This window comes from Hesperophylax consimilis, chromosome 2 (assembly GCF_061612785.1).
Source record: "Hesperophylax consimilis isolate HC1 chromosome 2, BYU_Hcon_1.0, whole genome shotgun sequence".
Taxonomy (NCBI): Eukaryota; Metazoa; Arthropoda; class Insecta; order Trichoptera; family Limnephilidae; genus Hesperophylax; species Hesperophylax consimilis.
The window spans coordinates 20,910,131-20,936,660 of NC_142837.1; the positions used below are offsets into that span (position 1 = coordinate 20,910,131).

The following is a 26,530-nucleotide window of genomic DNA, read 5'->3' on the forward strand; positions in this document are numbered from 1 at the left end:
GCGAGTTAAAGCTCAGCAAAAGTCAATCTTCATTTAAAAAATACTTTTTCTCAAATTTTTCCGTGCACCCAGCGCAATTTTGCTCCAGTGAATCGAATTTGCTTTGAATTTTAATGTATTGAAAATTGAAACCGATTGTATGAAGAAATACCTTCCTGTAATTTAAATATTTTTATCAAAAAACCGTTTTAAAATTGGAAATGATTCGTCAAGAATTCAAACTATTCAGTGTTTTTACGGGTGATAGTGCTAGTCAATCTTGATACAGTTGAACTTTATATAAAATTAAGAATAACACGTTTATATACAATATGCCTTTTGTGTTATTCTCTTTTCTTTGCTTATAATGAACCAAAAACTTCAATAATAAAATGTTCGTATACACGTGAAATCGCTTGTTTCTGAACGTGATATCGACCGAAGAATATTATTTGATGCAAATGTTTGCAATTACACAATAATCTAGGTATAAATTTAAATCTCCGAAAGCATATTCTTTTGATGGTTTCTAAAAGTAATAGTGCTCTTAAAACATCTTAGTAATTACAAAAAAACATGAATCACTCAGGTTACTGATCCAATCCTGAAAACAACATTTCTCCAAGGTGTCAAAAACAAGAACAACTTTAAATGAATGCTATTTCGGTACCACAAATAATTATTGAAATAAATGTGGCGACATTCTTGCGGCACTTCGCTGTCGCTTCTATTTTAAAACTGTCATCGTCGCAATAAAAAGTCTAAAATTCAAACGTCGTTGCGTCAGAACCATCTGTCTCTAATCTGAAGAACAAAAACTTTATTTCTTTCCGCCCTTGGGAGAATCTTTTCAATATTTTCCCATTAAAGCGAAATCATTTTAAGTTTTAAAGCTATATAATGAGAACATTTTACTTGACAATATAAACAAAGAACTATTAAGTTTCAGAATTAATTATAGGGTTGCTAATGAACCGTAAATTAATAAAATGGTGGCAGACATCGCTTTTAAAATCACACCACCAAAAAATTGTCACCTTCAAAGTTTAGATATTTCGTTAAAAAACGTGTCCACTTTTTATCTTGTTAAAAATATTTCCAACTTTTTATGTTTTTGATATCGTATAATGTTATATGAAGGTCCTTAATGATGGAATTTAATACTATGAACGATCGATTTTACTGTTTATATTATTATGTTAATAATCCCTTGGCAGAGTGGTAAACTGTACAATGTGAATTCTATATAATTAAGTACGAGGCTTAGTTTATTAACATTTATTAATTCATAAACTTCTCGTTGGTTGAATGATTACAGCGAATTAAGCCTTTCCAGTATAAATGTAAACAGGTTTATACGAATGTGAGAAAAACCGAATGTTAATTCTTGTTTGACGATTCTTTACAACCATCTCTTTAATCATTTCCTTTCCTTCCCGGACTTCCCCTACTTCCTTCAGCATTAAATCATATGACAACTAGGAGGTGCCATATTTCTGGTGGATCTTGTCAGTTAGAACTATACGGTAAATTAAAATTTAAATACTGATTTAAGATGTATGTTTTGTAATGAAAAATTAGTAAAAATGAATTTTTGTGTTTGTTTCAGAAAAAAATCCAATGCCAGATTGGAACTGCCCATCACAGTTCAGCAACGCTTTATCAATGTAGTATTTAAGTCAATTTAAAGGTGAAAAGTTTTTTAATAAGTGAACCACCTCCTAAGCTGATAAACTCAAGGTAAACTTACGCAGAGGTTGAAAAACAGTGTCTAAATTTACACGTAATTTAATTCAGGAGTTAAAGCCCCAAACAAAAATAGTGAGTGATAAATTTAACAAAGTGAAAACAAAAGTGAGCATAAACAAGAGTAGGAGTAGATATACGCTAAAAGTGGGGGAAGTTGGCTTAAAAGTTTGCCGAATAACATTTATATTCATACATACATAATATTATAAGCTTTTTCTGGTTGGCAAGATTCGCGTAGTTCTGCGTTCGATCCCATTAGAATAACAAAGACTATTTGATGGAATTTTAAAAGGGGGATTGCGTCAACATTTAGCTAGTCGTCATGTTTACTGGGGATTTTGTTCCGTTTGCCGAGTCGTTAGGCTGTGCCGTGTCAATATGAGTGGGGGCACGGAACTAGATCCGCGTGCTAAGGTTTTTATCTCGCCCGAGTGCAAGATGTTCTGCGGGCGGCCGAGGCACAAAAGGATGCTGGGGTTGATCTGGGCGATCGAACTGTTTATGTGCTACGCCGGGAGTGGATACTTTGTGCGTTCTGCTAACGGTAAGTTTCAATTGTATATAATATTATTTTTTTTGTTTCGTTTTATATTCATGAATGTAACAATGTTACAATTTCATAATTGGACCGGTCGACCAGGCGTAGTGTGTTCAATTCCTCGGCTGGATAAGTCCCCAAAAGCAACATTTTCAGCTTACTGTGGTGGTAGTAGGAGATTTTCAAATATTGTCAGGTTATTCGTAACCTGGGAATGTTTGAATTTCTTTTTAAAATAAAAAATAAATAAATTATAATAATAGGCACATTATATAAATTGAATCAACAGATTTTTCGAGCACTTTGAAATCACGTTTAACATAATAAAACCATGAAAGTGTAATTATTTTCTAGTAAAAATACTGCCAGTGTAACTCTGACCAAATATTTAAAAGTATCTTTTCAGAATAACTGGGGTTAAAAACGGTTTTTCTTCAGACAAACAGTTTTCCAGTTGATTTAAATGAATAGGGAAAATTTATTTACTATGGTGAAAAAATTTAAAATATCTGGATTGAACTTCACAAAACTAAATAAAGTAAGTCGATGGGGCAAGGCAATTCCAACCTTATGCGCGTCGATCACGTGCAGTGGGTACTTTGCCGTTCCTGAAAGTCAAGGTTATTATTTCAGATATCAAATATCACCTTAGTTACAGTTCAGTGGTTTGGTAAATGTAATTAATATAAGTTTAAACAACTCCTCGACATTGGTTTCTTTAAAATTTGAAATTGAAAATTCGATAAACTCTTTTTCCCTTCACTTTTTTACTTCGAAATTTTGAGTGATTCATTCCCACATTTCATTGAGATCCATGGAATAATACGTAGCATTAACAATGAGAAATGCTTTGTAGAAATAATAATACAATAGCACACGTATATTGAACGTAACAATGAAAACATAAATTCTGGAAATACTTATTGATGTATTCATTATTGATTGATGTATTAATTCAAATAACCATGTAAGATAGATCTTAGACCTTCAGGGGTCGATATCGGCTTGCTGGGGATCCATGTCAGCGAGAAAAAAAATGGGTTTTCACGCGATTCAAATGGGGGTACATACGAGCAGACCCCATTTACATTAAGATAATAACATTCAGGAGTTGCGTAAATGACACAATATACCTAACACAAAAAACACAGTTTACGAAATACTAAAAATAGACTGAGAAATTAGTTATTTGATATTTTTAATTTTATGTTTCGTAAAATCGTTTATTGAAGTATTTATATACAGTGTACGTAATTTTTCTTGTTAGAATTAATACATTACACATTGGAAGCCGCGAAAATTGCTAGTCACCCAACTTTTTTTGAAAAAACGTCCAACGCACTGATGTTTGTCTTCACGCAGAAGAATCGGATATCATATGACAAGAAAAACTGATCGAAACAAGCACTAACAAAGAACTTAAGGGGCAGTTCTAGCGACAGAAAGAAATTCCAGTTGCTTACACTGCTTCGTTTTCATTTGGTGTAATACCTCACAAGGGCAACACAGTCTGCACAAGACAGAAGAACTATACTGCCACCCGGTTGTTGGACAGGCAAGAGAAGGGAATCTTCTTACGAAAAAAAAAAATGATTATCACATAGAACGTTAATACGTTTAGGAAAATTCAATATTCGACAGGCAGGGTCTGCGGAAAACAAATATTTGGCAAGTGGCCTACGGGACAAAAAAGTTTGGAAAACTCTGCTCTAGAAGATAAAAAAAAAGGTTTACGTCCCTAAATAACGTTACTATATTCAAAGGCGTATATGATCTTATTGATCTTAATTTTATAATGATGATAATATATCTATCATGCACACAAATGGAAGCAAAAAAACTCCACATAAAATTATACTCATTCATTAAAAAAAGTTTGAAATTTAAGAAGAAGATAACACTTATAATTCTAAACGAAACATGAAATAGTACAAAATACAGGAAAAAAATAATAATGGTCACAGCTAGGAATCGAACCCAGGATCTCTTACCGAGACAGGCGTCTTTACCAACTTGACCGTTGGGTTACCAGTTAATGGGTTCAACCTTCAAAGTAAGTTAAAAAAAAAGTTGTTCCTACAAGTTTAAAAGAGTACAAACAATCGGCAGTTCATTTATTAAATATCGTGTATCGTGGTAGGTTCAGGTTGGAGGGAATCGGGGGATCTTTGTATTGGATTAACAGATTATTGAAAATAAATCATTTCCACTTTATGAGCGTTTTTAAAAACAAGAATTTCATCATATACACCTTGAAAATGAAAGAATCCGAGAAACACATTGGGTCCGTATGTGAATCTGTCTGCCTGTCTCTGTCGGAGGAGGCTACTGATTCTTTAATACAAAGTAACGTAATGCCTGCTTTACCATTGAGAGGATTTAGACAAAAAATGATACCAAAATCAAAATACAGCCGGGCAGAATTTGAGCTCAAAGGCATAAAAGAAACGAGTGTTTTGAGTAAGAGTTTTTTTTATGAGCTCCGCAGTAATAATAAATATATTTGAAAAAATAATACCCCGCAAAAGAACCTATCTATCCTAATAATCTTATAGGAATATAAAAGGTGACGCTGTTGAGATATAATATTAGGGTTAATAATAATAGTTTTTTATCCAGGATGTGGGGAGGTTAGTACAACCCCACACGTCACACATATTATTTGTATAAAAGATTTGTGAAAAATGCAAAAATTGACGAAGAATAATAAATTAAGAATTATGTAACACACAAAACCAATGTAAAACACACATAACTCACAAACAAACGTCGGTAGCCAAGAGGAATTAGCCAGCCTCTAGGTTGTCAGCATCAGTGGCTAATTCAGTAGGTAGCCAGGAAGAATTGGCCAGCCTCTAGGTTGTCAGCATCAGTGGATAATTCAGTAGGTAGCCAGAAGGAATTGGCCAGCCTCTAGGTTGTCAGCATCAGTGGCTAATTCAGTCGGTAGCCAGGAGGATTGGACAGCTTCTTGGTTGTCAGCATCACTGGCTAATTCAATCGGTAGCCTGAAAGAATTGGCCAGTAGTTAACGAATTGGGTACGGGGTTTCATTCACTGTGCCACGGTGCGCGATTGTCGATAGTAGCCGGCATTTCACCGGCTGTAATGGACGAATCATGGGTTTTTGTTCGTGCTCAATTTTTTTTCCTCATTTTAAGCAATAAAAAATCATATTTTCTTTCTGTATGTATGACGAAATGTCCATATGTACTATTAATAAAATGATTAAAATGATAATCTACATTTATTACTAATGTAATAAATGTAGATCTTTTGTTTTTATCCAACTTCAAAATGACAAAATTCCAAATGTGTTCCCTTTGCACACACAGTGCTGGAGTTCAGTGGATGTTTTAGTTAGAAATATTAAGATTAAAATGTAAAAAATTAAGTTAATTTGGTTTAATTTTAGTCAGATTGTTGAAAATTGCTCCGAGTTTCAAACCAATTATAATTTAAAAGAGTTAATGATTTAGAATATAGATGTAGCTAGTTTGCACCTTCTTTAAAGGCAGCGAAACTAGGGTATTAACCGTTTGGGTGCCAATCATCGATTTTCGTCGATTCGTGTTTTAAGGTGAAACAGATGTGACAATTCCCATACAATCTATTTTTCAGCCACATTTGAAAACTACAGATAATATTTTATTTATTTTAGTACCGAAAAATAATACTCGTAATGAGTTTATCGCGAACGAAAATTTCACTGTTCTATCACTTATAATAACCAAGTAATTAAATTAACAAAAGTAATTATTTTATGCGGGCATCGCCAGCCGAAATGCCCGAATCCGTGTTAGAAGGAGACAAACATATGTGCGAGCCATATGTTTCACGTGCACGCTATTAGCCCATTCCTACGGTGTTAAAGTGGTCAGTAAATTTGTAGTAAAAATGTCAATTTGCGCGGCTTGATTTGTTATTCTGATAGAATGTTCGTTTTGCTTTTTTACGAATGTTCCAGTATTACTCGTCGCAAGGAACATTTGCGGTTTTGGCACGCAGTAAAAAAGGCAAAATTAACTGTATAATAATTATAGTGAGAGCGGTTGTAATTATTTAGAACTTTTTTAAATCTGTAACTATCACTAGCTAGACGCCCGCCAATTCACATTCTCTCATTCATTCATTCAAAGCGGCCGCTACGCTACTCGCTTCGGCGCTTCGACGAAGTCCTCGACGAAGTTAGCCGAAGTCCGAAGTGCGTGCCCACACACTCGTGCAACTTCGCGAGTAGCTCAGTCTCTCGGAGTCCGTGCACTAGGCAACATGGACGTTCAAGTGGCAAATAAAGGATGAAAGTAGATTAAATGCTGTTGAAATGAGATCCCTGAGGCGTATAATAATAATAATAATAATAATAATAATTGGATAATTTGTAAAGCGCCGTTTTTGTGAAAAATCACCTCAAGGGCGTATGTGTGGTAAAACCATGTTTGATCGTGTGAGGAATGTGGAGATCCGCAAAGAGGGCAAGGCTGATGTAAGCGTAATGAGTAAGATTAAGAAAGGGACGCTTAGATGGTTTGGGCATGTAGAGCGAATGAGCGAAGATAGGAGTGTAAGGAGGATATATGATGCAAATGTGAATGGTAGCAGAAGTCGGGGACGCCCGAGGAAGACATGGCACGATCAAGTGAATCAGATACTCGAGTCGGGCCATGTCAAGAGTCAGAATAATAGAAGAGTATGTATGAGACGATGTATGAATGTGAATGAGGCAAGGAGTGTGTGCCAAGACCGAGTTGTTTGGCGGTCCGTCCTCTCTGCCTACCCCTGCGGGGAAACGGCGTGATGGTTAGTTAGTTATCTTTATGGTCCCTTTTAATTGGGTCCCAAATAACCGCCTCGGATTGGAGTGTTTCTAGGAACAAAAAAATTAGGTCCTGTGACCACAGTGTAGAAGCCATATTTTATTACGTATAGTCACTATGACTCTGCGCACGCACAACCACCAAACACGACGTCTCGAAGCGAACTGAAGTGAACCGAGTAGTGTGGGCAGACACTTCGTGTTCGAACTTCGAGTCCTTTGACTCGGGCGCATTTACCGACAACAATCGGAAGTCGGGCGAAGCGAAGCGAAGATGCCCGAAGCGAAGCGAAGTTCGTGCCCACACTATCGTATTCGGTCAACTTCGATCAACTTCGCGAGTAGTGTAGCTGGGCTACAACAGTCATTGTCTGCCGCGGTTTGAAGTGACTTTTTTCGATTTTGTACAGCATTGTTATTCCATAAAAATGAGGCGTGCCCTTTATAAGAATCATCAGTATTCCGGGAAAAGAGTGAGGGATGAAACGTCAGCACGGCGAATCGGAATACAGGTAAGTATTATGAAATTATTTCAAAATATTTTATTATTTTTTAAATATTTTCTCGGTACCTACCTAACTAACTAACCATCACGCTTGTTATTTTATGACCCATGTCGCTCGTTTGGTATAGGGTGATTCATATTTAATGTTGCTCAAAAATTATACTCCTTTAATGCCTTTATATTATATCTTTTAGTTCCCACAAACACTGGCGCGGAAATAAAGAAAACAAGTGTTCGAATGACGAGACCCCTAAAATTAATTTTTGTGGAGAAATCCAGGACTGCTTCTCTGTGAGAAAGATGATGAATTAATTGGACAAAGTAGACCAATTCAAGCTATCGGACAAAATATTAAAACAAACATTGAAAGAAAAAGGATCTTACAAAAAAAAGAAATATGGACAGAATATGTGAAAAGAATAAAAAAAAAAAAAAAAAGTAAATAAAAAATCTTTTACTATCGTCGTTCCCGCCAGGCATCGTGAGTTCAATTCCACAGCTGGCTAATTCCTCCATCACGACCCAGGCAACGCTTTCCGCTTACTGTGATGGCAGTTTTACAACTAGTTTATGGACACCGTGTATAAGATATTTGTACAAAAAGTTTTTTTTTTTCAATCACCTTTCTGCCCTATAGAGGATTTATTATTATTAACATGACATGTTTGTCATTTGTGAAAATAAAATATACCCATTTACAAAATACAAAAAGTTTTTTAATGTGAAAAGGCGACTTCATATGCACACTGTAGGCATCGTCTTTGTGGACACTCATATATTACGACGCACGTGGCGAGCTGATTTCAAAACAATGCCTATATTATTTAGATGCTTGATGTTACGTCGAGAGCCCTTTCTGACTTATGCATATGACAAATTTGTTTCTCCGTCTGGCAATTCTAACCACTTCGTTGGTTTGATGAATGCGCCCCATAGAAATGTAAGAAAAAGTGTAACCTTTTGACTTATTCGCGAAATATTTGTGAGCAAGCATCCGCGCGAATACATGGTTACTATGTAGGTATATACCTACATCGCTTGGTATGATTATGTCCATTTAGCAAAAGCGGCCTTTAAAAAAAAGGTCCAGTTAACGCCAGCTCCCGGCACACATACCGTTGTTCCTAGCCGGCTCCTTTTATAAATTATTTAATCTTCCCAGGCATTGATTTAGTTTAGTGAATTGAACAAACCTCTATCTCGTGTCTCTTTCATACTCATGCGAAACATCGTAAATTTTTTGAAATGGAGTCTTTTTCGCAAATGGTTTTGGTTGGGTAAATAAAAATTTCCTGTACCAACGCGCGCGGAGCTGCGTGAAATGTCTATTGTACGTATTTTTTGCAATGACATTGTGTATTTTTCAGCCGTTTTCTACGATTATGTAATTATAGGTACCATAAAAATTTATACAGATTAATATTACTTATATACGTTCGCAAACCAATAATTCATCTCAATATTATAAAGCATAACGTGTTAAAAGTGTTTTATTAGACGATATTGAAAATAACACCATCTATCGGCGTAAAGTTTCGAAAAATGTTTTGAGATGGCCCTTAACGAAGATTTGCCGATCGTCGATTTCCGTCGATTGCGTCAGTCGTGTTCTGATTCGCGCGTACGTCTGTACGTAAAATTCTCATTTTTTCGAAACGCTTGGACTTAGGGATCCTCCTCCGCGTGATTCTAAACCAATATTCTTTAATAAAACACCGAAAAAATCATAGAAATCCTTGAAAATTCAAAAAATTTATGGGGTTTTAAAAAAATATATAGTTTCATAAAAAAAAATGTTTTTTTGGTGGCATTTTACAAGCAACTGTATGAATTTTTTGGCACTCAAACGGTTAAAGTTCCAATTTCGATTAGGGAACTCACTTCTCTTCGATAGTTTCTAGCTAAAGGAACCCAAAGTGACAATTATATTTCGCTCTCCGTTGGTGGAGTGATCTCCACAGAGTGTCGGTAGCAATATAAACTTTGGAAAAAACAACAATATTTTCGGTGTAATTTGAACTTCCACAAAGTGTTTTATTTAAAGAGGAATCTACCCTTTTGTTCTTAAGCCTAATTTAAACAAAGATATTATTTATTTATTTGAACTCATTTATATTATTGATAAAGATAATTTTAGGTACAGTTACACCTTGTATCTTACTGCTTTACTTTGCTGACATTGTCATCGCTTGTGTAGATTTTTTGGTGTACGAATCAACGGGTTTAAAAAATAACTCTTTCGTTAGTCAGTATTCTCAATTCGTCACCTGCAAAGTTAACTGTACTAAGCTGTATATAACAGTTTTTTAAAACGCCCTTGGGAGACTTAATTTAGTGCAATACAAAATTATAATTATTTAATATTCTAGTACCTACCCGTTTATATAAAGGGTAGTGACTTGCCTACTTGTTTACAATTAACTAATAACTGTTATGCGTAGGTATGTATTGCGTTTTCTCCTTCTTTGCACAAGGTTTCCAAGAGCTTTGCATTGTCTTCCGCTTCTTTGCACGTGGTTTCGAACAACAGCCTTGCATTGTCCTCTGCCTTTCATATATTGCTGGTAAATATGACTATAGTTAAATTATATTTACCAAATATCTCATGTGTCTTGATATATATATTTTATGAATATGGTATTCGTATATTTAAAACATTTTAAGAGTCATGTGTTTACATTAACTTATTTATAAATACAAATACCAAATGTTGAAAACAGAATGTTTTCAATCCCAATGAATTTCTTATGCTTATTAGCGTTCTAACAGTGGTATAAGTTATTCGGGTAGGCATTCCATCCGTCAGCGGTATCATTGCAAGAATTCGTACCGCAATGATGCGGAAATAAATATGTTCCTATTTTTACAGCATCCAAAATGATTATACATACCTCAAATTTATCTTAAAATAGCCCCATTGATGACATTCTTTTTTATTTGAATTTGAAATTTTAACTGTTTAAACGAACTATGTTTTTTCTGTTAAAATTAACCTACTTACCCATGTAAAATCTATCCCACAATACAGGTTTACTCCTAGAATGGATAGCATTATATACCTAATCTCTTATAAAAAAAACATGTAATGATATATATTATAATTACATATAACCATTTTTGTGAAATTTCACCTCGAGGGTGCAAAAAAGTTTATGAAATAACTTTAATATATGTAATCTAGCTTAAATTGACATTAAAAAAAACACCTAAACAGCTCTTATCAGATGCGATCTACACAAAGAGACATTAAAAAGGAAAAATAGACGCTATTATATTGTTGGTCTGTTTTTTTTCAACTAATATAATATATATTAGCTTTTAATTTCTCTTCATCCGATTATAATACATGATAAAATAACAGATAATATGCAAAAGTCATTGAATAACTGAAGTCTTTAGTATGCAAATGAGAGAAGTCCTTGGGGCCCAAACTTTCGATGTCGAATTAAATAAAACACACGTAACTTCGTGAATCTAATTCCCTCACCCCTCTGAACATTAATCACGTTTTGCATTACTAAAACATCACGATAACAGTATTATAAGCAGTCGTACGCAGTACACGCGTTGTTCTATGACAATAAATGCTAATCTTAGATCGTTAGATTATAAATACTGCCGGGTCCATTACAAAGATAATTTGCTAGGTAAGAGAACTATTGCCAACTACTTCAACATTTGCAATGTTAGTTTATGCCATTTTTATTAATATCAAACCATTGTACTATGAAGATAATAAATATTTAAACTTAGTAAAAATAAGGTTGCCGTCAAAATTTCCGCACTCTTGGATCATCAGTAACATAGAAATAGAGCGACCTATCGATACATAAGATGGACTACTCAAACCCCTGTTGCACACTATTTTTTTACCGTCAGAGTTTGCATGATCGTGGTTCCTACTTCTAGTTGTCAAATTGGCGGCCCTGTTGGATACTACCTTTTTACCGCCAGAGTTTGCATGATCGTGGTTCCAACTACTGGCTGTCACATTAGCGGCCCTGTTGGATACTACCTTTTTACCGCCAGAGTTTGCATGATCGTGGTTCCAACTACTGGCTGTCACATTAGCGGCCCTGTTGGATACTACTTTTTTACCGCCAGAGTTTGCATGATCGTGGTTCCAACTACTGGCTGTCACATTAGCGGCCCTGTTGGATACTACCTTTTTACCGCCAGATTTTGCATGATCGTGGTTCCAACTACTGGCTGTCACATTAGCGGCCCTGTTGGATACTACTTTTTTACCGCCAGAGTTTGCATGATCGTGGTTCCAACTACTGGCTGTCACATTGGCGGCCCTGTTGGATACTACCCTTTTCCCGCCAGTGTTTACATGATCGTGGTTCCTACTACTGGCTGTCAAAACGAAATAATAAATATTATGGTATCTAGAACGTTTGAAATAAATATTATAATAGGTAGAGGTGGTAATATTTCTTTCGAAAATGTGTAGTTATTATCACAAATAATAGTGATGTGAGTAAATTATTTTAATGTGGCAAAAGTAAGGCGCCAATACTATGTATAAAAAGAGTGTCCCAAAAGGAGGGAAAATAAAACATTGACTTAATAATTCTCAGTTTTCATTGTAGGAAGTCAAGTTACATCCTGTGAATTTTCACAAGTAACAACTACGACTAAATATAACACATTGGTGAATTGACACAATTAACTTGTGACATCGTCACACTAGAACGTTTTTCGACAAAGCAATAATGATTGTCATTTAAATAATTTAAATGGAACAGCTTCAGATTTAATCTGCTCTCTTCCACAGCTGCTAACATCAGCGATAGAGTACCTACCCTGTAACGGTGTGCACGGAATTCTATTTATTTTTAATCTGCTAACAATACGGTACAGGGGCACACTTGGCACGGGTGTGTCCTACTTATTCCAATTGACTTATGTCAACATGACGGCCGGCATAGTCCAGTGGTAACGCATTGGACTGCCATTCCGAAGGTCGCGGGTTCGAACCCGGCGTGCGCAAATAAATTTTATTTGATTAATTTGTGTTATTCCATAATTAATTAATTAAAATAATATATAGTATATTTGCGGCACGTTCCAGAGTGGAAGATACTACCAGTATCGCCCTGGTGTAAGACCATCATTCAGAATTGAAACGTTGCTCCAAATGGCTTTAGCCGTGTTTAGTGACTAGATCTGATTAGCCAGGTACTTCCCCACCTTCCTCTTTCCCTTCCCCACTTACCTTCAGCCTCACAACATCCCCCAATTGGGGATGCCATAGTCTCACTGGCTCCAGACGGGAGCAGTTGGGACTCTTGTGAGGTATTCACTATAAAAATAAAAATAAATTCAAAGGATTTTAAGATGGCAGATCTACTATGTACATAAAAACGATATTCCAGGGAAATAAACATTATTTATATATGCGTATATTGTTATTGTTTTGTACTGTAGTCAACATGAACCTAAGTTCGATAAAATAATTATTATCCCCTTGTTTAAAAATTAACATTTTACGTATCAAATTATAACTTTAATTATTGAAGATAATATTGGCAATTTTTAAGGGAACATTTAAGACAGAAAAAAGATACGGTCACGTCTAAAACTGGAACCCAGGACCTTCGCCTTGCCGGGACACTACTCAACTGAGCTAATGGGACCCCATTCAGCCATCCAGCTTCGTCATATTTAACTGTATCATACTTCGAATAAAAACAACCAATATTATCTTCTTTTTTTCACCACATAAATATGCTAATAATTTATTTTTTTCTTTCCGATTTTATGTCCGGGTTAAATCTTCCCCATAGGAAAAACTAAAACACTGAGAAACTCCGCCATAAAAGCATTCAAAAATAAAGGACCCAAAAAAAAGTATGACATTGTTCCAGGGTGGAATGATGAAGTATCAACTCTGTATCGCCATTCAAGGCATGCATTCCTTTGCTGGGTCCAAGCCGAAAAGCCTACGGAAGGTCGTATTGCAGACGAAAGAAAAACTAGTAAGAAATCTTTTAAAATTGCTCTCCGAAAATGTCAGCACTCGGAAAATCAAGCAAGAATGGATAGCATAGCTACGGCTATGCACAACAAAGACTTAAAAAAGTTTTGGCAAAAAACTTCAACTGTGCTGAAAGCCAAGAGCAAAGCTCCACTAAGTGTCAACAACATCACGGGGGATGAAAACATTGCTAACAAATTTAGAGACTTTTTTTTCTTTAAGCGCGGATCAAGGAGATAGCATGAAACCATATATGATGACATGTTTGCCTGCGGCAAATGATGACCTGATCATGAACATTACTCCTGAAATGATCGAATGCGCGATTAAACAAACCGCCCTCGGTAAAAGTCCAGGATACGACGGTATTGGTATCGAGCACATAAGGTACGCAGGAAATCATCTCCATACTATTCTAGCCGCCCTGTACTCAAGCCTCTTACGACACACACATATGCCTATGGACAATATGGACATGAATCGAGCTGATATCATACCAATCTTAAAATCCAACCAACTGGATGCATCGATACTAGGAAACTACCGACCTATTTCCCTAGCGACAATGATCTCAAGACTATTTGAAAAAATTCTATTCACGCTAATAAAAGACAAGCTATTTACCCTAGATAACCAATTGGGCTTCAAAAGCGCCTCATCAACCGATATGGCCATCTATGGAGTTAAACAAACAATAGAATACTACAAAAAAAGAAAAACCACCGTTTATGAATGCTTTCTCGACCTAAGCAAGGCCTTTGACCGTGTTTCTCATAAATTATTATGGGAAAAACTCATAAAACGAGATGTGCCAGCGGCAGTGGTTAATATGTTGGCTTTTTGGTACGGACAGCAGAAAAATTACGTTCAATGGGCAGGAGCTTCTTCAAGACCCTTATTCCTAAAAAGCGGAGTCAGGCAAGGGGGTAATATGTCTCCTATTCTATTTAATGTGTACATTAATGACCTCTTACAAGAACTGAATGATACACGAATTGGTTGTCATATCTGCTTTCAAGGCAGTAACAACATTAATTATGCGGATGACATGGTGCTGTTGGCGCCTTCGATTAAAGCGATGAGACGACTTGTTCAAATATGCGAAGAGTATGCAATCACACATAACCTGCTGTACAATGCAAAAAAGTCAGTAATCGTGGTTTTTAAATACAACAAGGAGCCAATAAATATTCCTCCAATCTGGTAAGACGGAAAAGAACTACTTGTAGCCTCGCAGGTTAAATATCTGGGACATATCCTAACCGAAGATATGAAGGATATAGAAGACATGGAACGACAAAGAAGAGCAATCAATATACTATATGGGCCGGAATGCTCTCAAGGCGGTTCTACCACTGTAGCGATGTCAGAAAACTACTTTTCAAGGCATTCTGCACTGCACTGTACACATCTGAGCTGTGGACACAATACCCAGCAGCGCAATGGGACAAGCTGAGGGTGTGCTACAATAATGCATACAGGCAGCTCATGCAACTACCGAGGTTCTGCAGTGCCTCCACAATGTTTACTGAAGGGAGGGTGCACTCATTCCCCGCCTTACTTCGCCACCGACTAGCCAGCTTCTGGGGTAGGACTCAACCAACATCTGCTGCATCCGAGTGGCTCAGTTCCGCACTCAATGAGCGATGGATGCAGATGATGCGGCGACCTCCCTGATGGACGGTTTAATTAAACTTAATCTAATTGTTTTTATTGTATTACCTATTTATATGACTATTTTATTTTGGATTTATATTTTAATTTTATATTTTTATATTTACCTGCCTAATATTTTTTTTTCTCTTTGTTTTATCTTATTTCCATTTTTATATATTTTTTTTACTTTATTTTATTGTTTCCCTGTTTTATTTCATGTAATATGGCAGACTGGGATTGCACTATCCTCCCAGTCCTGCTGGATTAAAACTTAAATAAAATAAAAAAAAATAAAAATTAACCCTTCCACACACTTTTCCACAAATGATCATCTAGTCAATCAACATTTTGCAAGTGCATTATAAAAGCAAAATAAATACAAAACAATACAAAAACAACCCGTCAACTCACCAGAGATCAAATGGGAAAATAATTCACCGACTCCAGATATTTTCATATCAGAGGGTTCGGCTCAGTAGAACTCCTAACAGGGCCTATAAATCCTACTGATCCCTCAACACAAATATTTAAAAAATCTTTCGTTATCCTACGTGTATTAAATGTGACTGATTTTTGCATTTTTATAATTAAATATAAAAATCATTATTTTAAATTTTAGTATTATTATTATAATACCTTTTTCAGTGGAACGTAGTTACTTGTGTTTTAGCTTTCAATGTATTTTGACTAAAACAAAATTGGTTGGGAACCGCTAATTATACGTCGGAATAAAATACCTGTTACATTTTTTTTTAAATATCTTAAGTTTTAGTCGATGAGCTTTTTCATGCGGGAATTAGTCGACTTAATAATTAATATTAATAATAATTTTTTTAAATTATGTCTTCCATATTTGTAGTTGGTTTAAGTTTCGATCTTTTTGTTATCTTACGATATTTTGTTAGATTGTCGTGCTTTTCTCAACATTTTAATCTCAATCAAAAACAAAACAAATGGCTTAAGAAACAAAATTCGAATTTGTGTGGTTTAAAGCCAACAAATTACTTGTTAGGGACCGGGGGAAAAATCATTCAAATCAAACATGAAAGTGACATTGAAAAAATGGTATCGTAGATTTTTAATCCTAGAGAAAACCCTTATTGTAATGGATATTATTAAAAATTAAGTGTATTAACAATATTATAGAACGTCAAATCCTCAATTCTGTAAAAATTTACTAAAAGCAAATTCATCCCCTCTTCAAATATTACAGCAAAATATTAGATCAATTACAACTTGATAATATTGGAACCTCTTTTCATATTATTATTCTTAGTGAATGTTGGATACCAAAAAATGTTGCTGAATGATGTTTAATTAAAAGCAAACAGGGGCATAACTGTTTTAGAAAGATGGTTTAGCAATAACACACTAACAGTGAATGTGACCAAAACTAAATACATTGAATTTAGTTTTAATCCTTCCGAACCACAGAAAATCAAATTAAAATATGTGCTTGCCCCTGACAAATGCGATAACATGTGATTGCCCTTATTTAGAACAGGTTACTAACATTTAATACTTGGGTTTTATTTTTTACACCAATTTGAAGTGAAAACAATATATAACCACTACAGCAAACGAACTTAGAAAATTCATTTACTTTTTTAGACAAACTCGCAACTTTCTCAACCTAAAGCTCAAAACATTTTACCATGTGCTTTGTCAATCTTTAATAGAGTATCATAGCATGGGGAAGAGCGAACGCTGCCGCCATTGATTCAATCTCCAAAGATCAAAAACTTATTATAAAGATGATCCTCAAACTACCGATCACAAGCAGCTCGGATTAAATATTTAGGAAAATCTGTGTTATAGACATTAGGCAACTTTATGCCGAAAACATACGAGCATACCTCTTTAAACACTAAATCGCTTTTGACAATGTCCAAACTGCTCGTGATATTAAAACCAAAGGACACAAACTCTTATTTTTCCCTTTCGCTAAAACATCTTTTGGAGAAGGAATTTGAGATATTTTGCAACAAGGCTATACAATGCTCTTCCACTAGCCATTAGTTCCAACATATTTTTTTTAAACATAAAACGGACACCGAGTCTTGGATCATCAGCCAAGACAGATCTAAGATCAAAGTTTTTATAAAAACCCTTAAAAAAAGTAAGTACTCCAACTAGATGCTCATGTAAATACCCATTTATGTATCCAATACGTCTGTCTCGACACAGGTATATCCTAGTGAGACAGATATCGACTATAGACGAGATATAGACAGAAAACAACTTAAAATAGATAATAAATAAATAAAAAAATAAAAAATATATTTTTTATATATTTTTTGAGAATATCTTCGCAGGTAAAAGTGGTATTGGATGAATTAACTTTCTGATAGTATTGTTCTTATAAGGATTATAATATGTGTAGAATATAATTCATAATCATATATTATATGATTATGAATTATATTCTACACAATCACACGAATAATGGCTACCAACGAATATATTTAAGTCTCATCGCTCTAGTCCTTATATCATTATACTACAATACAATGTGTGGTGTAGGTAGTGCTTATATCATCAATATAAACCTCCTCAATAAACATATCTTACCCTCCAGTAAAGTTTGCGTAGGTAGAATCCTATGCACCTATTGATATCCAGAGGTTTGCTTTGCGTTGAGTTGATTATTTGCAGATAATTACTCAACTGTTTATAATATTATGTACATCGTGTACGCTGATGTTTGATATTATTGTTAAAATATTGATCAAATCAGGTATATGGGAATAAACGTAACAAATATGTTCAGTCGTTGATGAACAAGTTGATCAAACGACCGTGCCAATTTCATTCCCTAGACTTACGCTTACTTACAATAGGGGGTGAAAGTTTTATTTATTTTTATATCGAAGACAGGCGCGTACAATACAAAGGTGTAATTTATATGGCAACAATGGGGCGGTCTCTAGAGACGAATTAATGGCACAATGGGGGATACTTGAACACTGGGGTACAGAATGGTTCTGGGACACTTCGGGCAAGGGGCTATTGAGAGAGAGGGGCGGGATAACACAAAGGTAACGGGGAATATTTTATCACACATCAGTATGGTGCATTTTGTCATATAAATCTCAAACCGGTCATTTTTATGGAAATCCGCTTCCTTCACCGAAAACCATAATCGTTATTCGCGCTTTATAGTAACGGTTATAAATTATATTTTCACTCCGTTTCAGATTGCACTACGCTCTCGTAATCGCAATGGTATTAGTGAGAGAATCCTCGCTCATATTATTACCCCTACCTGTACTTTCTTTCCGCTTCATATGTTCTCGAACTTGGAGAAACAATTCAATTCAATCCAGCCCATATCGATACAATTTATTTTATGTGATAACACAACTATCCGTGATCCGAACGAATACATACGATATTTGCGAATTTTGTGAGACCGAATAAAATATTGGAGGAAAGGTAAAAATATTTAATTCACTTTCAATATTATCAAAATCATTGTTTAGAAAGTGAGGAACGTAATTATTTATATTAATCAATAAATACAATTCTACCGAACGAAAGTGTTCAGTTGTCGTGGTAAGTTGTTAAAATGAAGTGTAATACAACATGTCATTATAAATCTGTATAGCCATCTGCTATGAAGGTTTATGGTAAAACAATAGTATTAGGTTCAAATTTTTGATTTCGGTAGAACGTATGCTATATGAAAAATTTGTTAAAAATACCTGTTACGAAAAAACACGCAGACAACACTTCATAGATTCCCTGATTTAGTGTTATCACCTAACATATTTCATTTCCATTCTGTTTTTCCCATTTTTTTTTACAAAATCATAGACGATAAATTACATGCCCCCTCTTGCCCCCGTCACATTCCACCCCAGCATCCCCTATAAATGGATGACGCACGTTTGCCGCAGAATATGGACGTATAGCATCACCTCTGCTATTGCAATTGGCGATCTTGACGTAAGATTGGAAAAGAGAGGGGATAACACAAATCACGCATTACAATTATAAATTCACATTAAGTTGACACATTTATTTTTTACAGTGCAGGTGAAAAAATATATTAACCTACTTCTTCAATGATTTTTTTAATGCTTACTGACGTTTTTCATTCGAAATATATTTTTTTATTCCTAAGTAAAGATACGGAGGAAAATATTTTCAGCCTCACAAATCCTTAAAAAAAAAATCCCTTGGCTTGTTCACAAGTCTGTGCTATTCGTAATAAAATAATTAGGCATACCATTGAAAACAAAGAATTTGTGTATCTTTTCCTTTTCTTTAATCACTTTGTTAAAGTTATGCAAGGTATTTAGATGCATAAACGCAAAAAACGAAAACCAGCGTTCTGTTTTTTTGCGTTTATGCATCTAAATACCTTGTACTTTTATAAATACAAGGTATTTATCTATTCTACTATAAAAAATGGTTTACTGCTTTTTTGATCTATGCTGCAATTAATTATCTCAATAGAATAAGTCTCCGTTTAGAAAAAAAAACTTTAAATACAAAACAGAAAATCTTTGTGCAACAACTAAAAAGAAACTATGGAACAGTGAAATCTGGCGATTAACTGTTACAAAATTGGACAAAACACCATCATACCGTATTTGATGACAGGTATATCGACGGAATACCGACAGAGCGCATTGTGAGTTTTTGCTGGTTTTTGGTTTAAAATGTCCAAATCATTCCTCTGCCGTTTTTATTTATCGACGATTTGAGAAAAAATCATTAAGTGTTAAAAGTGTTGACTGAAGGAGGATTTGAATTTGATTTTTTTTCTGATAATTTTTATAATTTTTCCTTTTAATATTTAATTTTTTATATTTCACTTTTTTTGGAATAACTATGGAAAAACTACTGTTATAACTATGGAAAAATTATTTTATATTTTAATTTTTAATGTTTCTCTGTGTAACCAACTCCACTGTATTGTTTTAGAATTATATAACTTTACAATTGAAAAAGTCCTCCACAACACAGGTGAACTCCTAGCGTGGAGGACAATATACTATACCATTGTATAGCAAATATATTAAAGAATAAATTTAAAAAAAAAAATTATAGTATATGGATAATTAAAGATAACGAGAAGAAAAGTGTTCAGCTAAAATATTCGCAAAGTGTAACAGAAACCCAAAAACCTTGTCTCTGGTTAATCGATGAAATACCGCAACTGTCCAAAGTAAGCTCTGCAAAAAAGGATTTATTTGAATTGTTCGTAACAATAAGGTTTTGCTGATGATACCAACCATTTAGAGATACTTCAGGAAGCGGATGTATATGATTCCGATGTCGAAATCGATGAATAAATCTTATTTTTGTTTATATTGTTCATATTTATGGGTGATTACGATAAGTATTATAATGACGTTATATTATTATGTTCAAAAACACAATATTGAAATCGGGATAAGGTGGTAACTACAACTATTTAAGTATAAAGAATAGATTTTAAATATGCCATAAAAGTTTTTACTCTTTGGCATGCGTAGGCACCTTAAACTCTCCAGATAAATCATGTTCTGTTATCGTCAGATTATCACACTTCAAAGTAGAAAGCAGCTACTTCGTTTTCTGTTGAGTAATTGATTGCGTTCCGCTACAGAAAAATATTATAGTTCTTAGCAAGTAGACTCCTTCGCCCCATATCTCCGTGGTGATTTCAATTTCGGATTACTTGAGTAATAAAATGAAACCAATAAACCGTCTCTATAATAGTTTTCGGCCAGTGTCCCCTAAATGATTGTATTTTATATTCGGACCAATTTACGTCAATTTACGTTAATTTCATCAAGGTTATGAAAATAATAATGCAATCTTACTACAAGGCAATACAGGTGTTAAAAGACGTACCTGTCGTACTGCAACCATATTAACCGCCTCGTAGTCAAGGGGTAAAGGTGTTGACTAGCAAATCAGTGGTCGCAGGTTTAAATCCCGGCATGCCCAAGTAAATTTAATTTATTTTACAAATTAGTCATTAAAAATAATATACAGCATATTTGCGGCACGTTCCAAAGTAGAAGATATTCCCAGTATCGCCTGATGTAAGACTACCATTCAAAATGAAGAACTGCAGTCCATTTTTTTTTTATAAAAAATGACCTCCTAATTTAAATGTCTGTAATTATTCGTTAATTTTACTATAGTTAATCGTAATAGTGAAAATAATTACTAAAGAAAAACACAAGGAGCCATGTGACGTCCCAAGAAACTTTTTTTTTTTATATCAACATAACACAACAGTCAACTCAGTACTAAACTACATAATATAGTTGCTATATATCATTTTATATTACGGTGAAATATATTATTTAAACAGTGTTGGAAAGAAATAACTCCACGCTTTGCAAATCGCACCAAATTATTATAATATGTACATTCCAAAAAGTCCGAACGTAAAACTTTACATATTTGCGAAAGATTTGTCAAAGTGAAGTGAAAATAACCTTTATAATACGTACTTGTAATTCAATATATTTTTTAAGTTTCATATAAAGTAATATTTCTACAGTTACAGAGAAAAAATGCAAAAGGGAAAATTTTCTCTGTCTATGAAATCAGATTTTTTTAGATTTCTAATTTGCATTTGTCAGTTTCTAATATTAAAATTGTAAAGAATCTTTCATCTGCTTTCAAAACCAGTAATTCATACTGGTATACATTAACAAAAGCCAATCAATTAGATTCCCAAAATTTCTGAAGAGAAAACATAATTCTTTTGTACAATACGATAGCAATTTAAAATTATTTATTTATTTTATTGTTAACAACAATTTATTTATTTTGTGTATATATTTACATTTATTCAGAATCGGCGTTTGTTGACCTAAATGAATAAATATTTTTAAGTCATAATATTTTTCACTAGTTTACTCCATAAAAACTTTGCTTGAAATGACTTTATTGGTGTTTGGTGATCAGATCTGACTCTTTTGCGGAATTCACATAAAAAACAATAAAAAGTAATTACCGAGGTTATTACGAGGAAAAAAATATGACTTTTAATTTCCACAGTGATTTATTTTTTAACAAAAAACTTATGAAAATAGTAGGTTAGGATCGGGAAAAGGAGTCGGGCGATTATTCGGATGAGGTACAGCAAATGTGAAAGATTTTTTTATTTGTTTTAAAAAAATAAACAAAAAATGTTACCTTAGACCAGGGGTAGGAAACCTGTGGCTGGGAAATACTTTCGGTGCGGCCTGCTGACTACACGAGATTATAAAAAAATACTTTCAGAACGCGTGTCCAGTTTTCTTTCACGGTGTTTCAGATACATTTTTAAGACATTATTACAAAACCCAGAGAAAAGTATTACATACCTGACAGATGTGTCCACCTACGATACTAGAAAGCAGTTTAGACACAAATAATAAGCGATGCAACATCCCTTATTAATTTAATTTTAATTTTTTATCATTGTACTTTAAAAAACTAAATGTGTTTTAAGAAATTTTGAGTGAAATGCTCAATAAACTGGGAATTCACTTACAGAAAAAATTCTGTTGTAGAATCATCGGCAGATGAATTTAAGAAAGAAACCGTTCCTGTGTTTGAAGCATTTTTTGAATATAGTTTTTTGTTTTTCTAATTTTACGCCCGTAGGGCTTTTACAAATGTAAGTGGTATAATTTTGATATGATGCATATTTTAGAACAAATAATAAAATAGTTGCAGGTTTTGTGCTGCAAAAAATGGAGGATACGATTTTCGTGCTCTGGGTGTAGTTTGAATTCAAGTTGGGTACTTGTACAAGGATTCACTCATATATTAAAACCAGTTTTGTGTTCAGATTGTAAAAATAAATTTACAGTTGTGTATCCATTATCGGAGGAATTTCGAAGGTAGAATATATCTATCGATGTTCTTTTCTAATTTACAATGCTGGAATGTTTCGAACATAAGCCATTACCAAAATAGCAAATATAATATTTTATAATATTGTCTTATTATAACTAGTACCTACGCTAAAATTAAATCATCTTACAAAATGCATAAATCCTCTTTTCGGTTCCATGAAACACAGAAAAAAACTTTATAAAGTGGTTACTGAGTGTTTCGATTTATTTCTATAGATTTTTTCATATTATGATTTCGTATTTTGTCAAAACCACCCATAAATCACACTCAAGAGAAGCCTTACCCATTTAGAAGACAATTTACTGTCATATCAACTTGACTTAGCAGCGTGACAGATCACAAATACATTATTTTTTCTTTTCTTACTGAAAACTTTGTTTTTCTATATAATCCCAAAATATTATGCTTGGGTTTTTTTTCAACTGTTAAAAATGATTTTTATTTGCAGATGGGGAGGAGAAGCTTATTTTATTTAAAAATTATAATAATTAAAGATTTATTAAAATGATCTGAAATAATTTGTAAGAAGTGCATGCTGATCTACATTTACTTTCTTAAAACACACAGTGGTCTAAGTGATGCAATTATTGGGGTACATGGTGCGCTATCAGCTTCACCCGAAATATAAAAAAAAACACATTTATTTTAATTATGCCCATAACGCACTATACTAATAAATCCATTATTGTGGAGATTGTGGAGAGGTGTTGGACATGAGATTGCTGTTTGACCACCATATCTATGGTCGCAAAAGCTCCAAAGGTACTTAAGAACTTAAGAGAAGGAAATTCGATCAAAATGCTTTACTTCGCGTATGTACGCAGTTTTTTGGAGTACGCCTCTCAAATCTAAAATCCCAGGTAGATACATATCGCACACAGAAATATTGAGAAAGTGCAAAATTGTTTTCCGCCGTGCCACGATTTTCGGGCTTTCTTCAACATCTGAGTCGTGAGAAGTAAGCCACATTTTTCAGGATTTTGTCACTGGAAAGCCGTAAAAATTTCTCAGACGTTCTATTTTTCCAAAATAGTTATCTCTGTGACAGAATTACTTGACCGAATCTAATCACCAAGAGTGTCCACAAGACAAACCAGACGAAACCACACATTAAACATCCCTCAATGCAACTTAAAATAAAACTCATTCATTTTCCATGAATATTTTTAACACAGGGCAAGGGTTAGAAACAATGTTTGCATGTGATTAATTAAATCAAATTTAAATTTATAATTATCAAAAAATAATATTTTGATGTGAAAAAATGATTGTATGTTTTAAACATCGAATTTTTTTTGTTAAAAATGTCGATATCATTTGTATATTCGTTTGCTAAACTATACAGCAGAGCAAAGTTACAGGAATAGTTTTAAAAGTTCTGTGAAGTAGGCAATAATATAAGTTTATAATGTTTATACCCAAAATCCATAATGTATAATTTATTTGTGTTTACTAGCATTAATATCTACAAATGTCTTATTATTACGTAAACTTCACTCGATTGCTGAAGTATCCATCTGTTAGCTGAGTTGTATCCTAGTAAACCTGATCCTAGTACATGAATTCCTTAGCTTATGTATTTTGTGGACGTGAGTTAACCTAGGTAGCGTTTAACAATGCAAAATACTTGTGTTTTTGAGCATGCACGTCCAATTCACGCTAAACGATCGGTAGTTTGATAGGAAACAGCGACCATAAGTGCTTTAATTAAGCAAATTATGATCATCCTATCCCTCGCAATAAGCCGAGTACACCCATATCGCCAATCGTATTTTGAAAATGAAAGTTTAATAACACAATTTTAAATATGCCTTAGTTATGTAATCACTGATACTCGCATCAGGTTTTGATAATATTTCACTCTCGCAAATCTTGATATGAGAATTTCAGCATTCCTTACTTACTGTCACTAATGTATCAATTTCAGGAAAAAGCTCTTTAAATAATCATAACTCCCGCTCCCCGTTCTGTTGTAGGCTAAAAGTCGGCGGGGAAGCTTGTAATATTCCAAGAAACAGAAGGAATTCTGTTTGAAAAGGTTTAACGACGTGTATTACTTTCATTCATATTATAGTACATAAAACTCAAGGTGTCCTTTTTGCGTTTCGTTTCTGAATTTCAAGAATAAATATTATATGAGCGGGTAATAAAGTACATATTTAAGTGAACTGAAGCATTTTTACGTACGTTACTATGACACTAAATATGTTCACGATAATAAACAAAATGCTTGCCCTGTAAGATTGTGGTCATCATATTGAAAATAAAATTCTCTCGGGGGTAGTTATCTTCAATTGTAACCAAAATAAATATAAAATCTCTATTTAAAATGTATTGATATCCCTACAATATAAAATATTATGATTCATTATAGAGTTCCTCTTTTTATGCTAATCATAATTATTATTTTCTGCGTCGAATTTCTAAATCCGAGTTGCAAATTTTACTTTTTATTTACTGTTCCACTAAACTATTATATACATATATCAGATATTTGTAAAAGACCTATTCACCCGCCCCATAACGTTGCCAAATCGGGTGGCGCCACATAACCTCTGTCTTTTCACTGTACAGTCAAGGGCGCTCTTGTGAGGAGTCACATAAAAAAATTGGTTTAGAATGTATAAAGAAATGTCTAAACCTACTGTTTTATTTCTAAATATGTGCAGCTTTACTATTAAAAAAACCTTTCCCAACCGTCAAACGGTGTTTTAATTTCACATTGAATAAAGACTGTACAAATACTATTTTGAATTATTACTAATAAAAAATGTCTAACTGTGCTGCGAAAGAACTAGCAACATTGCATTTTCGCATCATTAGCAACGTTACAAAACTGAATGGTGGTCTTAGGCCAGGGCTATACTAGAAGTATCTTCCACTAATATATCGTGGGTTTACTGCCAAAAGTAACAAAAATATGATTTGACTCAATTTAAAAGTTTGATCTTCATCATAAATTCAGGGTTTTGGGAAATATTGTTATTGCATTTTTTTTAAATCATAAGATCGTTGTTTTTTAAACATACATTCTTATTTTTAATAGTTCTTTTACAGTATATTTCTTTCAATTAAATATAAAAAAATGAAATTACAAAGTTATATAAAACAAAGCAGAAACCTGATCAACGGCATAAGAGGGAACCCAAACTTATTACAGATATAAATTATAATACAAAAATATTAAAATCATACCTAATTAAAACACCTTTAAAAAAATCTGAAATTTGATCATAAAAAATTGTTAATCACTTTATACTACATATAAACACCCCCCTTTGGCTGAATAAACAACGCATATTATGTCGTTCCATTATACATGCATTTTATGTCAGTTTCTATTTTACGTTTTAATAAGTAAGGTTTTCAAATACACAGATGCTTATCAATTGTATAAAATGATCACCATGTTTATTAGTAAGGCTAATAATGTATTAGTCTGTATAT

General features: G+C 33.8%; 1 protein-coding gene across 2 annotated transcripts in view; it reads left to right on the top strand.

Annotated features, from left to right (window-relative positions):
- LOC149425787 (lachesin-like) overlaps positions 1–26,530 on the top strand; it is a 1,060,028-nt gene that overhangs the window by 478,444 nt on the left and 555,054 nt on the right. For both annotated transcript variants that reach the window (XM_089644888.1, XM_089644879.1), the window contains one exon: positions 1,589–2,272. In XM_089644888.1, coding sequence (XP_089501014.1) covers positions 2,107–2,272 — 166 coding nt within the window. In that variant the 5' untranslated portion in view covers positions 1,589–2,106. The remainder of the gene's footprint in view (positions 1–1,588; positions 2,273–26,530) is intronic.